At 32.9% G+C, this 15,300-nt stretch overlaps 2 protein-coding genes across 2 annotated transcripts; one reads left to right on the forward strand and one right to left on the reverse strand.

Annotated features, from left to right (window-relative positions):
- Positions 1 to 220: 220 nt before the first annotated feature.
- Positions 221 to 1,070, reverse strand: LOC113739305 (uncharacterized). Its single transcript, XM_072045008.1, has 3 exons — positions 880 to 1,070; positions 444 to 758; positions 221 to 356 (listed from the first exon to the last, which is right to left on the reverse strand). Exons 1-3 carry the CDS (start codon positions 1,068 to 1,070, stop codon positions 221 to 223), a joined length of 642 nt encoding a protein of 213 aa, XP_071901109.1.
- A 3,113-nt stretch (positions 1,071 to 4,183) lies between these two features.
- LOC113740167 (glutathione S-transferase U9-like) lies at positions 4,184 to 5,074 on the forward strand. The gene is made up of 2 exons (XM_027267688.2): positions 4,184 to 4,507; positions 4,580 to 5,074. Exons 1-2 carry the CDS (start codon positions 4,187 to 4,189, stop codon positions 4,949 to 4,951), a joined length of 693 nt encoding a protein of 230 aa, XP_027123489.1. The 5' UTR covers positions 4,184 to 4,186; the 3' UTR covers positions 4,952 to 5,074.
- The last annotated feature ends 10,226 nt before the right edge of the window (positions 5,075 to 15,300 follow it).

The following is a 15,300-nucleotide window of genomic DNA, read 5'->3' on the forward strand; positions in this document are numbered from 1 at the left end:
TCACCCCCTCCACCACCACCACCACCTCCTCCTCCTCCACTACTGCCACCGTCACCACCACCACTCCCACTTCCCCAACCATGGCCTCCACCATTTCCACCACCACCGCCTCCTCCTCCACCCCCACCCCCACCCGCACCTCCACGTCCATCTCCACCGCCACCACTGCCAGCACCTCTGCCACCACTATCTCTCCTTCTACCTCATGTATGTTTTCCTCTCATTTTCCTCCTTCCACCACCTCTCTCTCCACCTCCACTACCACTTCCACCGCCTCCACCTCCACCTCCACTGCCACCACCACCACCGTTGCCACCACCCCCTCCTTCTCCTCCACTACCTCCATAGTGCGCAACCTGATTGCCATTTACTTCCAGAACTCGTACCGTTATGGTGATCAATCACATTCCCATCCTTTGCATGTTGACCATTTCCACTCTCACTTCCCCAACCACCGCTTCCTCCCCCACCCCAAAACAATAGATGGGTGGGTGGAGAGATTGTGAAATATGGATATGATATCGAGCTTAGCCTGCACGCTTAGATTCTGGAAACCGCGTTCTTCTGCCAATTGGAAATTCAGAGATCCAACCAGGATTCGGACAGCCCCAGATGCTGCGATTGCTAACTTGTTAGCGGAGCAAGAAGAAAGAACCAAGAGGGCTGCTGCTGCAAGCTCAATCAATGACTCTTTTTGGCAGTGAATGATCTCCAACAATACTGGTATGGCACCAGAATTTGCAATTCGGATCTTGTTTCTGCAAAATCATAGCAAAATTAGATGGGGAACAATTCTACAGCCAATGCCTTCGGATGCAATTTCAAAAATTGCAAATTTTAACTGATGCAAACAATACCTTTCATTGTGAAAAGCTAGACAAAGCAGAGCAGAGTGCCGCTTCAGTGGCTTCACAAACTTGCTTACGAAGCATCGTAACGAGCCGAGAAATGATCCCTCTTTCCGCTAACTTCTGTCTTAGTTTGGTTGCAAGTTTACCAAGTTCTCTGGCAGCTAAAATCTGAGCTTCCCGTTCATTAGATAGAAGGGCTTCCACTATCACATCTTCCATGGTTGGAAGCCCTCTATCCCCCTCAGTCACTTCTCAACTCTCTTTATGTGAATTTGAAAGTATAGAAATTTAGTATTTGATTGCTTCAAGGTGGTGTAAGGTTTGGCTTTTGGGAAAAAAATTTTGGGATTGCAGAAAGGCAGAGGGAAGAAGGAGAAGAATGTTGGTTTTGGTCCGTTGCAACAATTTTTGTTCCGTTAAAAAAAGGCTTCATTCGGTTTAACCCATTTTTTGTTGGGTTTACAGTTGGGTCTAATGCCAATTTCTCTATTTCCCGTCAATTATCCTTAATTGACCAAAATTACATAACTTTGAGGATGAAATGTGTTTTGGGTGAAACTTTGAGGATGAAATTGGTCAACAGTCCAAACTTTAAGGATGAAAAGTGCATTTTTCCCTTCTTAGATTTTATTCACCAAAGTAAAACATGAACCGATGCATTCTGCTCCAGCCAGTCAAACGCACTCCCACTTAAGGATATGAATTAGTATAGCTGCAAAAGGATAGTCTTTCGAACAATCGTCTAGTTCAAGCAAACTTGTAGAACCAAAAGATGCTCGAATCCGAGTTCAAATAGCGTCCTGGAGCACAGCGTTATGTGTGGTCACACGTAGAAGTATGGGACCTTAAACTCAATCTTGGAAAATCAAAACTGAAGCATTCAAGTGGGATTGACTTAGTGAGAGAACCTCGACTGCACTCCTTGGTAGACATGGCCATGGTCCACAATCGCTAGTTGTGATTTTAAAATCCAGTTCTGGTTCTTCTAAAAGATGGAAATGGGACTGTTACAATTATTGAACCTCCAGTTCCGATTTTCTTTCAATTACGGTTCTAATTCTTTTAATTCTTAAACACTTGTTATAAAATTGATTCTAAGTAAATATGACAATGAATGTTTTATTGTATTATCATGTGTAAGGAAAAAGAAAATTTGACACAAATTTTATGAAAAAAAAAATCTCATTGTTCATTAAATTAGATTGATCTTAGATTTAGATTAGTTATATAGTATAAACTTACTAATAGAATAGGACAATGGGTTGTTGGGTTAGAATTGAAACTATTGGCATTTAAGTCCCGATTATTGATATTGAACTCTAAACTAGTCAAATAAATTTATGTGATAAATATTTTTTTAGACGGTTTGAATGAATTTTAAACCACCGATTTTGGTTCCAATTTAAAATTTTGGTGAATCTAAACTTGAATATTTAGTCACAATTGTGACTTCAATTCCGATTCTCAAAATCCAGTTCCAATTCCAGTTCAATAAACCATCGAGGCGATTTCGATCTGGTTTTGGTTCAAATTTGAACTGTGGCCCTTGTACTCCTTGGGGCAGCAAGATGATTCCGAACCTCATATTGGCTAGGTTGAGCCAGGAATATAGTACAAAACTACGACTTGGTCTTTTTGCATCCAACCAAACAATTGAACGAACCCGTAGGGTATAGATTTGACTAGGTGCAGCAAGTCTTAGCTGTCTCGCTCTAATAAAATACCATCTGGATTGTATGATTGAAATAATGACCAAAAGACTAAGTTGCAATTCGTTGTTGCTAGCTCCTTCCGATGTCATATCACTAGGCTTTTACTAGTCAAGTGGAAAGAAGCCGAAGGATATGTCTTGTGCCGCGTGAGCGGCATGATCAGACCGTAGCTTCACTAGAAAGTCAGAATGGGCAGTTTCAAGTGGTTCTTGTGTCTAAATTCTTTGCTCCAACCTATTATGTGAAGTCCCAAGAGGGAGGAAATGTTCAAACTCCCTCTTTTCTTGACTTATACGTAGGGCTGCAAACGAATTAAGTCGCTCGCGAGCTCGAGTCGAGCTCGATATTAATCGAGTTCGAGTTTAGAATATTAAGCTCGTTAGCTCGCGAGCCGGCTCGCGAGTTTGGGTATATATATATATTTTTTTTTTTTTTTTTTTTATTTAATAATAAAATTAAGTATATTATATATATTTTTTTTATTTTTTATTTTCATAGTAAAATTACGCATATATCCTTAATATTTTATTATTTATTAAGAAAAAAATATTATTTTATTTATTTTTTAAAAAATAAAATAATTATTTTTTATTTTTTTTCGAGCTCGAGCTCGAGTTTGATAAAATTTAGTCGAGATTCGGCTCGATTAGCTCAAAACTCGACTCGACTCGTTTGCAACCCCCCTTTTTGATTTTTCGGCCTATTTTGGACAAACTACAAGTCTCCATGCAGAGGTTCGGGTACTTCTCATTGGTCTTCAAACGTGTATACAAAGGGGGTTTGGGAATATATGTATACAATCGGACTCATTGGCCTTAGTTCGAATTATTCATCGTCAAATTCAGTGTCCATGGCAGATTACAAGGGAGGTCAGGCAGATTCAGCATTTTTTGGAGTACCCGACTTGTTTATCACATTGTTATCGGGAGGCTAACACAGTTGCTGATGCGTTGTCCAATGAGGGGGTATCTCATCCACATCAACATGTCAGGATGTATGACACCTTTTCTACATTCCCAAGACTGGCCCGTGGGGCAATACGTCTAGACAGAATAGGAATGCCTTCATTTCGCAAAATTAAACATATGTAGAAGGAAATTTCTGTATGTTGTTTATCATTATATGAATAAAATAAAAAACTAGTTTAAAAAAAAAAAAAAAAGACCTTTTAAGCAAAGGAGGAACCGTGGGGGCAGCTATTCCCCAGGTTTCTCTGTTGGCTGGCAAAGCAATGAAGAAATGCATTGTTAGCCAGCCCGTTTTGGGTGACAATAAAATAGTAATTATTAATGGGGAAAAAGTCAGGTCATAAGGATGAAATATTCCATATATTTTTGTACATTAACACTACATTTGTGTATAATAATGCTGTAATCAACACAATGCCGGACGAAACGGCACTTATTAAAAAAAGAAATAAGAAAAATTCTTACAAGCTCAAGGTTTGGAATGAAAATAGGACTAGCCATCTATTAAATGTTTTCATAATGCTTTTGACTAACAAATTTCTTTATTCTTGGGCATTAAAAAGTAAATTAAGAAACATTTCTCCACCACCTATTGAACCACTATATATATACATAGCATACCAAGATCCGTGGCCAAAGCACTAGAGAAAGAAAGATGGGATCAGGGGAAAACAAAGTAGTTCTGCATGGAATGTGGGCAAGCCCTTATGTGAAGAGAGTAGAATTGGCTCTGAAAATCAAAGGCATACCCTTTGAGTATGTGGAAGAAAATTTGAGGAACAAAAGTCCACAGCTCCTCAAATACAATCCAGTGCAAAAAAAGGTCCCCGTTCTTGTCCATAATGGAAAGCCAGTATGTGAATCACTCGTTATTCTTGAATATCTTGATGAAGTCTGGTCAACTGGACCTCAACTCCTGCCTAAGGAGCCATATCAAAGAGCCAATTTTCGTTTTTGGGCCGCATACATCCAACAGGTATGACTATATTTTGTTTCAACAAAATTTCCTCTTGTCTCGTTAAAATGTGCATAATTAACCTGTGTGCAGTTGCTAGAGAGCATATTCAAACTCTTCAACGCTGACAAGGAAGCACATGAGAAACCCCTTCAAGAAGTGCACGAGAAGTTGAGGAATTTGGAAGATGGTGTCAAGGAATTCTACTTTCCTGAAGGAAGTCCTAATCATATCTCTGCTGAAAACTTGGGGATCCTAGATGTTATGCTGGTTTCAGTCCTAGGTCCCTTCAGGGCAAAAGAAGAGGCCTTTAGTGTGAAGATTTTAGATCCTGGCAAGAATCCACTTATTTTCTCATGGATTCAAGCTCTTATTGAGCTACCTCTGGTCAAGGAAGTCGTCCCTCCACATGACAAGATGGTTGGGGTTCTTCAGTTTCTAAAACAAAGTGGCTTCAAATTCTAAGCTAAATTCCCATCCAAGTTTAGTATTTTATGTTTTCATTCACGGCTATAAGTCTAGTTTGTAGAAGTTCCTGCAATGTGACTTCACTTTGTTGTTTATGTTAATTGAAGCCACTACCCACTACTTAATTGGCTTTATTCTAATAAATAAGGGATTAATCTTCTATCTATTAACATAATATATATTATCACCATAGATATATGACAACTAATTCAAATTTGAATAAAATATTAATGATACTTCAATTATTATTAATATCAATCCGTCTTCTTGACAATGTTCAAATAAGGCCTTTAAATAATTTCAAAAGAGAAAGTGCCAATTCTACATTTTCAATTTTCAATGTTCAACACGCATTTGCTGCCAGTGAACTCGGGTTTTAGAAAACGTCCTTCTGAGGTTCAGCAAATAATCAATGCTCGATAACAACTCATCAAAGTCGACAAGCAATGGATTGAACTGTTGTCAACGCTTGACATACTAATTTTCAATATCAAATAAATAAGATGTTAGGTCTGATCCCAAGAAATTGGCCAACGAGAATAATATGATTTTTGAAAATTCAATAATGACAATAACAAAATAAATAAATCAAACAGAGAGAAACAAAATTTTACGTGGTTCGGTCCAATTAATCTACGTCTCAGATTTACTATAACAAAAAAAGAGTACGAAATCCTAAAAAATAATTTCTAGGCCCAATAGGTACTTAAAACTAAAAACACAAAGAAGTCTAAATAGCACAAAATGCCTAATAACCCAAAGGCCCATAACTTGTTCTTTTGATTTAATGCCTAACCAAAATTTCTCTTGAACTGGGGCATAGGTTCCCTAAAATTCTTTTGGACTGGTGCACACGGAATTTGGATTGGTGCCCTTAGTACACTTAGGTTCTATTTGATAACTCAGTTCAACACTTAAACTTACTGGGTTTAGATCTTAATATATTTAGACCGTTTGATAACAAAAAATTGAACATTTGAATTAATTAAGTGGTACTGAATTTTTCAACCAAAATTAAGGCTCTATTTGATAACCCAATTCAACATTTCAACTTAATGGATTCAGATCTTAACCAGTGTTTTGAAAATTGGACCGGATCAATCGGTTTGATCGATTGAACCGCGAACCGACCATGGCACCGGTCCGATTCTATATTAAAGTTGACTTTGTAAGAAAACCGATCAAACCCATCAAAACCGACGAACCGGGTCAAACCAATGGTTTCCAGTTTTTCAACTTTCCCGTCAATAAATTTTTAAGTTTTGCAAAATATAGATTTTTTTTTAAAATTTTGCAAAATACAGCTACCAAATATCAAACTCAAAACCTTTGTGATAGAAGACCAATGTAGTAACTATTGTACCATCACATCCTATTAGTTTTTTTTTTTTTTTGATAACTCATTTATATAAAACAAACATCTATCTTTCTTTTCTCCGTTTTCCCTACAAAATCTCTTCCTCTCAGAACTCTTTATGTCTAATCTTCAACTCTCTCTCTCTCTCTCATCTTTTTATTTTGTCACTCCCTTTTTAATCAAACTTCTTAGTTTTAATTTATTGATATTTCTTCCATCTTTTAATTTTGTTTTTATCCATTAAATTGAAAAAAATTAAAACAAGAATTATTTTTCTTTAACCCTAAAGACTAATTATTAAATGCCACAACCACTTACTTTTATCTCATTTTTTGTTTCTTATCAAGTTTGCATTTCTATTTTCAATTCTCCTGACTTCCTTCAAACTCCAAAACTTTTTTTTTTTAATTGCAATCTCTAAATCTCAAAAACGTAATTAAGATTTAAATTCACAATGTCTAAATTCCCATAGACATGAATTTTGTATAATTTTAAACTATTATGGTATTTTTTGGTTGGATTTAAGATTATTTTTTGGTAGATATAATTGAGATTGAGATAAAATTTATTTGTTTCAACTTATAATTAAAAAAATTATTTTTGAAAATCCAAGTTATTCGAAAATATTAAACTTTTCATCATATAAAGTTTTAAATCAATCCATTGCATGTCTTATTTTGCGCATATATATTTATATAAATTATTTTTTTAAAAATCATTGAACCAGAGTTGAACCGATCTAACCGGTTGAATCTTGACCCGAACACCTCACCGGTTCAATTAACGGTCCAAGTTTTAAAACGTTAATCTTAACACATATAGACTGTTTGATAATAAAAAATTGAACGTCTGAATTAAGTAAGTAGCACTGAATTTTCTAAACAAAATTTGCTCCCAAAATTAAGTGATAACCTATTCACTTATTACTAAATATGTCAAATGTATTAGATTTAATACTTAACAATTCAATAATTTAATAGATTCAGACTTCAGATTGCAGACTTCAGTTTTATCAAGCTCACCCTAAGTAATAAACTATTCACTTATCACTGAATATAATATGCACTTAAATGTATTAGATTTAATACTTAACAATTCAATAACTTAATAGATTCAAATTTTAGATTTCAAACTTCAATTTTATCAAACGCACCCTTAAACTCACTTAAACCCACTATATTTATAACAACCATAATGAGAGATTTTTTTATTAAACTCCCGACGTGGGATACAAAGACAAACTTAATACAAGACAGCAGGAAAGGGTGGAATTTAAGAATCGAGAAGAGAGAGGAGAAATTTGAATTCAAAATCTCTTTTTCATATGGTCTCAATCTTTTGATACGGAGTATTTAACTTTATTACCATACACAAATAATATCAACGCTCAAAAGACGGAACCATGAGTCCTATTTAGCTGCCATTTTGTTTGCTTTTCTTTGTTGGCTAAATTTGCTAATGACTCCATATATCTTGTATTTTGTAATTTACAATGTGCAGAAATTGGAAAAAAAAAAAAAAAAGGTCAAGATTGCTAGCACGACCGCAACTTGCTGCAACAAATTTCAATGGTGGTGGGGTCTAAAGATTGGCATGCAAAGACTTTGTATAATAAGCATACGAAACGAATATATGATTTAACAATTAAGTTCATTTGAAAGTTTATGTATGACTGGTTTATTTTATGTATGACTTTGAAAATGTTATGTGTCGTATAATACAATTTTCCCTCTATTGAACCTTTTCAAATATCATAATTATACTACATAAAAAATTTTCAATAACATATCTTCCCCAATTTCCTCTGCACGAGGAAAGCAGAATTATCTTCCCTAATAGCTGCTATGTTTTATTTAAAAAACAAGGGCATGCCGTTGAATAAATTCCTCACAGTTTGGCAGAAAATTAAAGTTAACTCAGGCTTTCAAATATATATTAAAGCAACCTTTGTGCCAAGATTGACTTACAATGTGCTTGTGGCATCTAAATCATTATTAAGCAAAGTTTTAGACCTTAGACTACTTTTTTCTTTTTCATGCCAAAGGTAGTTCATTTAGAACACTAGCATCTAGGAATCTTTAATAAATTATTTAGTTGTACAGGTTCATCTTATTATCTTCTGGTATTGGTACAGTCCCTTTGTTGAAGATGTTATTTTTCGGATGTTGTTGTGGTATATTTATTGGTCAAAAAAGAGGTGTGAAAAGGTAAGGAAAAAGACGAGGCAAGCGATTGTGGCCACAGATGATAGGAAATGTGTCTTGGATAGGCACGTGTAAAGGCATTTTATAACCTGGAACTTGAACAGCCGTTGGGTGTTGAAGTTGAGTGGAAGGGCCATATGACAAGTTGGGGGGATTTGAAAGCATAAATGGGAAAGGTGGAGTGCCTAAAATAATCAACTGCCAAAGGCAGAGGGTTGCGAGCAAAACTAAGGGCATTGAAAAAGACGCCAAGCTTGACGGAGAAGGTAAACACTGTACGCATATAAAATGAACAGAAATTGCCGCAAAAAACATATTCGTTATGGAGTTGGCGGCTGAAATAAATGCTTCAAAAATATATATTTGTATATATCCTAGCATGTATGTCTATATATATATATTTTTGTGAATGGGATAACTTTGTACAAGCTCGGATGAGTGATATTTTCGAAATATCATTGGACTCCATTGAGTATAATTTCGTTTCTTGTGACAGTAGTTTAATATGCCAATATCAATGGTGAAAAATTATCTAATAATACTCTCATATTTAAATTTTAAAATTTTTCATTTACATATAAATTTCCTACTTTTTTAGAACGTGTATACATACATACATTTTAAAAATATACATTTATACATATATATAGATATATGGATATGTATGTCTTTATATAAATATATTGTGAATGGGATAACTTTGTAGAGCCTCGGATGACGTTATCTGAAATATCATTGGACTCCCCTGAGTATAATTTCATTTTTCGTGATAGTAGTTTAATATGTCAATATCAAAAGTGAAGAATTCTCAAATATTACCCTCATATTTAAATTTTAAATCTTTCTTTCATTCTCTAAGTTTCTTACTTTTTTTTACAATGTGCATACATACATACATTTTCAAAATATATAATTATATATATACATATGTATGTCTATATATATGTATATATATATATATATATATATGGTAAATTCATATATACAATTAGACTTGCAAATGTCAATGCAAACTGCTGTGCACTTGAACCTGGAATAATGGATAACTATGCAATAATGAATTCCAAATTATAATAAATAGAATTTTGTTTTTCTTGTAGTTTTTGTGATTGTGATCAAATGAGGTATGACTATTCAAGTGTATTTGTTTTCAAATTTCATTTTTACTTTTCAAATTTATAGTTTTATCCGTGATTGTGTAGCATTATGATGTAGTAGTAATACAAAAGAAATACCATGTAAATAATGATAGTTTTTTTCAAATAAACAAAGTGGTTTATGAATATTCCTATCTAGCGAGCCAAAGGGTAGTTAGGATATTTAAAAATCTTGCTATACAAACAACAAAAGTAAGGTAGGTTAGTGATATTTTTAGAACTTTAGGGATGTCAAGCAAAATGAAGAGAAACCTCAGGGGAGGTTTACAATATTGACTTACTGAATACACTTATTTATGTCAATTATACTCTTCATACTAATTATATTTTTAAACTAAATTACTATTTACGCATATTTGAAAACTTCAAATTTAATTGCTATTAGCGAAATTATATTGATTTTTTTTATACGAGTAGTATTTTTTTTTTATCTTGGATACTACTTTAATTAGAATTTAGTTTAAAGACATTCACTAGAGTTTGGACGCATCCAGAGAGCACCGATCGATGTATCTTCATGCATAATTAGAATAAATATGCAACTTAATTTTTTTAAAAATAAATTACTACTCTATATCCGAAATTTACTTTTTGGAGAGTAGGTTTAGTTCATACTATTTTTCATAGTATTGAAAAATATATAAGTACAAAAAAATTTTAATTTATACCTATAATCATGTATTATACGAGTATATTATCAGTACTTACTAACTAAGGTACTAAGCTTTAATTATTGATAAAACATCTTATCGTTATTTCAAATAAACTTCCTAATACTAGTTTGAGATAAGTTTTAAAGTAAAATAGTACACGTGTCTCATAAATCAGTAAATCTTGATTATTAATCAAATTTGCCATGTTATCAGTAATAATTACTATTTATGTATAAAAACTTACTATTACTTGAATTAAACTTGCTATTACTTGAAGTAAAATAGTACATGCATTTGCTTGCCTTTTGCTTTGGTTAATTATAAAATTAGACATAATTGTAGACACCTCCTATAGGTTTTTGACATATTCACATGGCCTTCCCTAACATTTGCAAACAATACAAAACTTCAAAAACTCTAAGGTTTATATTACAAATTTAATTCCAACGAAGTTTACTAACATTAAAAAAAATTACTTTACATGGGGGAGTGAAGTAAAAAAATGGGAGTATCATAATATCCCTTAATTGTTTATTCCATAAATATCCCTTTAAACATGTATGTGAGTTGAATTTGTTTAATAATAGAAATAATTTTTGGTGTAATGTGGTGTAATGGGCCATTTTTTAGTGTAGTTGGAGCATATTTTGCTTGAATAAAGCTATTTCTAAGATTTTGCCTGAATACCTAAATTATTATATGTGCGGTTGGCGGATTTACCTTTAATATAATAATAATAGTAATAGAATTACTATTATTATTTGCTAGCAAAGTGCAACATTATTTCCCTTCCCTTCTACATTCTCTGTTCATGCAGCACTTTCCCTCGACATTTCTCTACTTTTCATTGCTATTTTATTCACCATGTTAATCCAAATGGATATGTGATTTTATTAGTTTCAAATGGGTAGCTGAATAAAACCAATTAATTAGTGGCTATTAAATGGACAGATTTCGACTGCCTATTTATAATTAATTCAATTAGACGTAAATTCAAATTCATTAGTAAGCAAATGAATTTGAATTCGTATATACAATAATTATATCAAAGTTTTTGCAAAACCATATCTATCCAGTGTTTCGTATTCTTTAATTTTCATTTATTAAAAGTTTTGGAAACAAAATTGGTTTTCATTTATTAAAAGTTTTGGAAACAAAATTGGTTACAGTAAAACAAACTGCCAACTATTTATTAAGCACTAATGTGGAAGTATTTTCAAGTACCTTTGTCTGCTTGACATTTAAACTAATTTTTTATCATAATTTTTTATTATTACCACACCCATTCGGTGTGTCATAACCAGTGCTCATAATAATTGAAGTTTTTGCACCAGAATACACTATGTCTAACGTTAATTGTTGGGGTTAAACGCAATAAAATCATGACTAACTATATACTTAATTGCAGTTTACTCCTTAAACTACTTAATTGCAGTTTACTCCTTAAACTATAGTAATACTCTTTTTGCTCTGTTGAATTATTGGCAAAAAAATTTTGGGGTTGCAGAAAGGCATCCTCAATGTTCCGTAATTTTGGCCAATTAGGGATAATTGACGGGAAATGAAGAATTGACCATTAGAACCAACGGTTTTACCTAACAAAAAATGGGTAGAACCGAATGGAGTCATTTTTAACGAATGGAGTCAAAATAGGGCCTATTGCTAGCAAAAGATTGTGAAAATTTACCTTTATACCCTAATTATTTGGAAAAATCTAAAGAACAAATTTTACAAAAGAAACCTTGTTTTTTGCCAACAAATTAAGTAACTAATAAAATCACCTGTAATGTTACTTTAGCATATTTAATTTATGTTAAATACAAATTCTACCAGTGTCCCTTTCATAAAAATATAAGTGTAAAATTTTTTTCAATTTTAGTTATATATATTTATGTATTTTACATAAATATAATGATTCAGAGTAAAATACCATATATAGCTAGTATTTTGTTGATGTAATGCAAAAAACTTATAAAGAGCTGGTATGTTATGGGCGCAATCTTTTTTACTTTCACATATTTAAAATTTGTTAAATACAAAATCTACCAGTTTCCCTTTCGTAAAAATATAAGTATAACACTTTTTCAATTTTAGTTACAAACATTTATGTATTTTGCATAAATATAATGATTTAGAGTAAAATGCCCATAAATAGCTAGTATTTTGTTGATGTAATGCAAAAAAACTCATAAAGAGCTGGTATATTATGGGCACAATCTTTTTTACTTTCACATATTTAAAATTTGTTAAATACAAAATCTACTAGTTCCCCTTTCGTAAAAATATCAGAGTAACAGTTTTTCAATTTTAGTTACAAACATTTATGTATTTTACATAAATGTAATGATTCAGAGTAAAATGCCCATAAATAGATAGTATTTTGTTGATGTAATGCCCATAATTGGGAGAATCAATTGGAATCCACTGTTCCTCAATTTTGGACGTTTTATGTAAAGTAGAGATATTTGTATTCAATTAAATGTGAAACAGGCAACAATCTGTCTTCCCATGAACCCAGTTTCCACAAATGTTAATATTTTACTAATATAACAATTAAAATAAATTTCAATAATTCAAATTTAGTAGGTTAGATAAAAGTTGTTAGAAAAGTGAGAAACCAAAAGAAAAATAACTCAAATTTATTAAAAGTCCAAAAAGGATTCAGTACTTCAGCTCTAGAAGTCCTCCAAATGACTATATATTAGAACTTCTATAATCAAAATAGATTACATAATTAAAAAACTTAATATTTCAAACATTTATTTTCTTAAGTTTTACTTCTTAAAGGCCCTCGAGTCGTTATTCAATAATGACCATATGTTGCTTCAAAGCCAAGCATGGCTGTGTTTAGTACTGCTTACGCTTCATCTTTAGTGTTTTATTCCTAAACCCATTATATTTATGTTAATTCTGTGACACCCCAATACATTTCCAGCTTCTGCAGTACGCAACATTTCCAAACCACCCGCGCCTGTTATAGGTCACCATTTGCTTTTGTAGAAATATTCCCTTCATCGTCCGTACATGTCAGCTTGCAACGTGCCGACTTCTTTGCCATATTTTTTACCTTTCCACACCTGTCTTGGATTAGCTGAATACACTACAGAATTTACCGTTATTTTTCCTCCTTGTGTATTCTGTACTTGCTGTTCTCTTTTAGTTTGGTAATAAAGCTCCTATTTTCCTGCATAATTAAAAAGTTATACAAGAAAGAGTGTATCGAAAAACATTTAGATAAGTAAGATAATGAAATTTTCCATTAATAAGAAATTAGAGCTAACAAATGAACAAATTTTTGTGGTGTTTACTTGCTTTTAAACTCTAAAAATTATGAAACATGCAATTACGATTCAGCGCTGAGTGAGTTAGCTTTACTAAGCCCAAGGCCCAGTAACTAGGAAACTACCTTTTATTTGCCTTTTCCCAACGTCCTACACACGAATTTGAAGTCAACTCGTCTAAGAAAACTTCTTCTTTGAGTTCAGTAAATAAATACGTCACATAATTTTCCATTGACTGTCCATGCAATCAGGATGCTGTTACTGGGCTAGGGACCTTCTTTTTTTTTTTTTTTTTAAATGTTAAGATAATTTCATTCAGTGTAATGGAACTTACATGTGCGAGCAAAGGCTTGATAAACTGTACATTTAGTGTTCAATGACACTAAGGAAAATTCCATTCCTCATCCAAAAGAATGCCTAAGGGATAGGAGCTAAGTTGTTTACTACTTTCCATACTATCTTCACTATCCGAACAAAAAGAGCACATGCGAAACACCTTCTTCATGTTAGAAATGTCTTCAATCAAAGAAGCTATTCTGCTATCCGAGGATCTCCGTTGCGTTAATTGTCTCATTAGTTCCTTGTTCTGGAATTGGAGCTTAAGTTTACTCCACTGCTGTTCCAATGCTTTGCACAAGACAAGTTTGATTGCCACCACATCATCTAAGACTTTGTTTCCCAAGCTTCTCTCTTTAAGCGCTCATTTGGAGGTAGTCAATTCACCCCAAAATTTTGGAATATGCTTCTACTTAACCACTTGTTGGATGGGTTGACTGGATTATTTCAGAAGATTTATTACGAGATGATTTAGTGTAGATGGCTCTTTGGTTTTATAATAACACTTATTTAATTAGGCTGTTGAATTTATCAACATTCTGTGGAAAAAAGAAAAGAAAAGAAAAGAAAAGCATTTCTTAGTCCGGAGTATATATTGCATCACATATGGAAGGAGAGTATTTTAAGCGAATGCTACAAATAATTTAGTCTTAGTATGCCACATGGAGTAACTTTTCTAACATATTCTTTGGAAGAATTTGGTAAATTATTGTAGGGTGCACCACTGTACACCTTTCGGTGACCTCTGACCTACTGCCACGCCTATATCTTATATTTCACTTGGCAGCCAACTCGCCCGACAGAGAGTTGGTTGTAGCATGGTTCTTTTCAAAAAAAAAAAAAAAAAAAAAATATTGTAGCATGGTTTCTATTGATTTGGCTTTTAGCCTCCATTTGTCCCAACAAAAATTACGATTGTAATTAGCTTATATATATATATATATTTCTACAAAGAAATCAAAATTATTGAATATAAAAGGAAAACAAAGAAGGGTTCATTGGGAATTGTACTACTCTAAACATAGAGAATTTGCACTTAAATTTGAGATGAGCTCAAATCCTTTCCTTTTTTTTAATTTTTTAGTAAGGAAATAGTGAGATTTAAAAGGCGGAGAGGAGGAATGAATTTGAATCTAGAATCTTTAATTTCTGGGACCTAACTTTTGTTAAATGACATTATTATTGCTACAGTTAAAGTGTATGCTTCTACTGTTCAGGGAACAGAATATGACTATCAGAAACCTTAAAGGAGCAAACTGTTATTAACCCTTGATTTTTCAAGAAAAGAATCTAAGAGCAAAATGACTGTGAGAGCGAGTCTTCTCTCCGGTGTTTTGTGTTTCTCCATGCAATTTCCA

Source organism: Coffea arabica, chromosome 4c, assembly GCF_036785885.1.
Source record: "Coffea arabica cultivar ET-39 chromosome 4c, Coffea Arabica ET-39 HiFi, whole genome shotgun sequence".
NCBI classification, from domain to species: domain Eukaryota; kingdom Viridiplantae; phylum Streptophyta; class Magnoliopsida; order Gentianales; family Rubiaceae; genus Coffea; species Coffea arabica.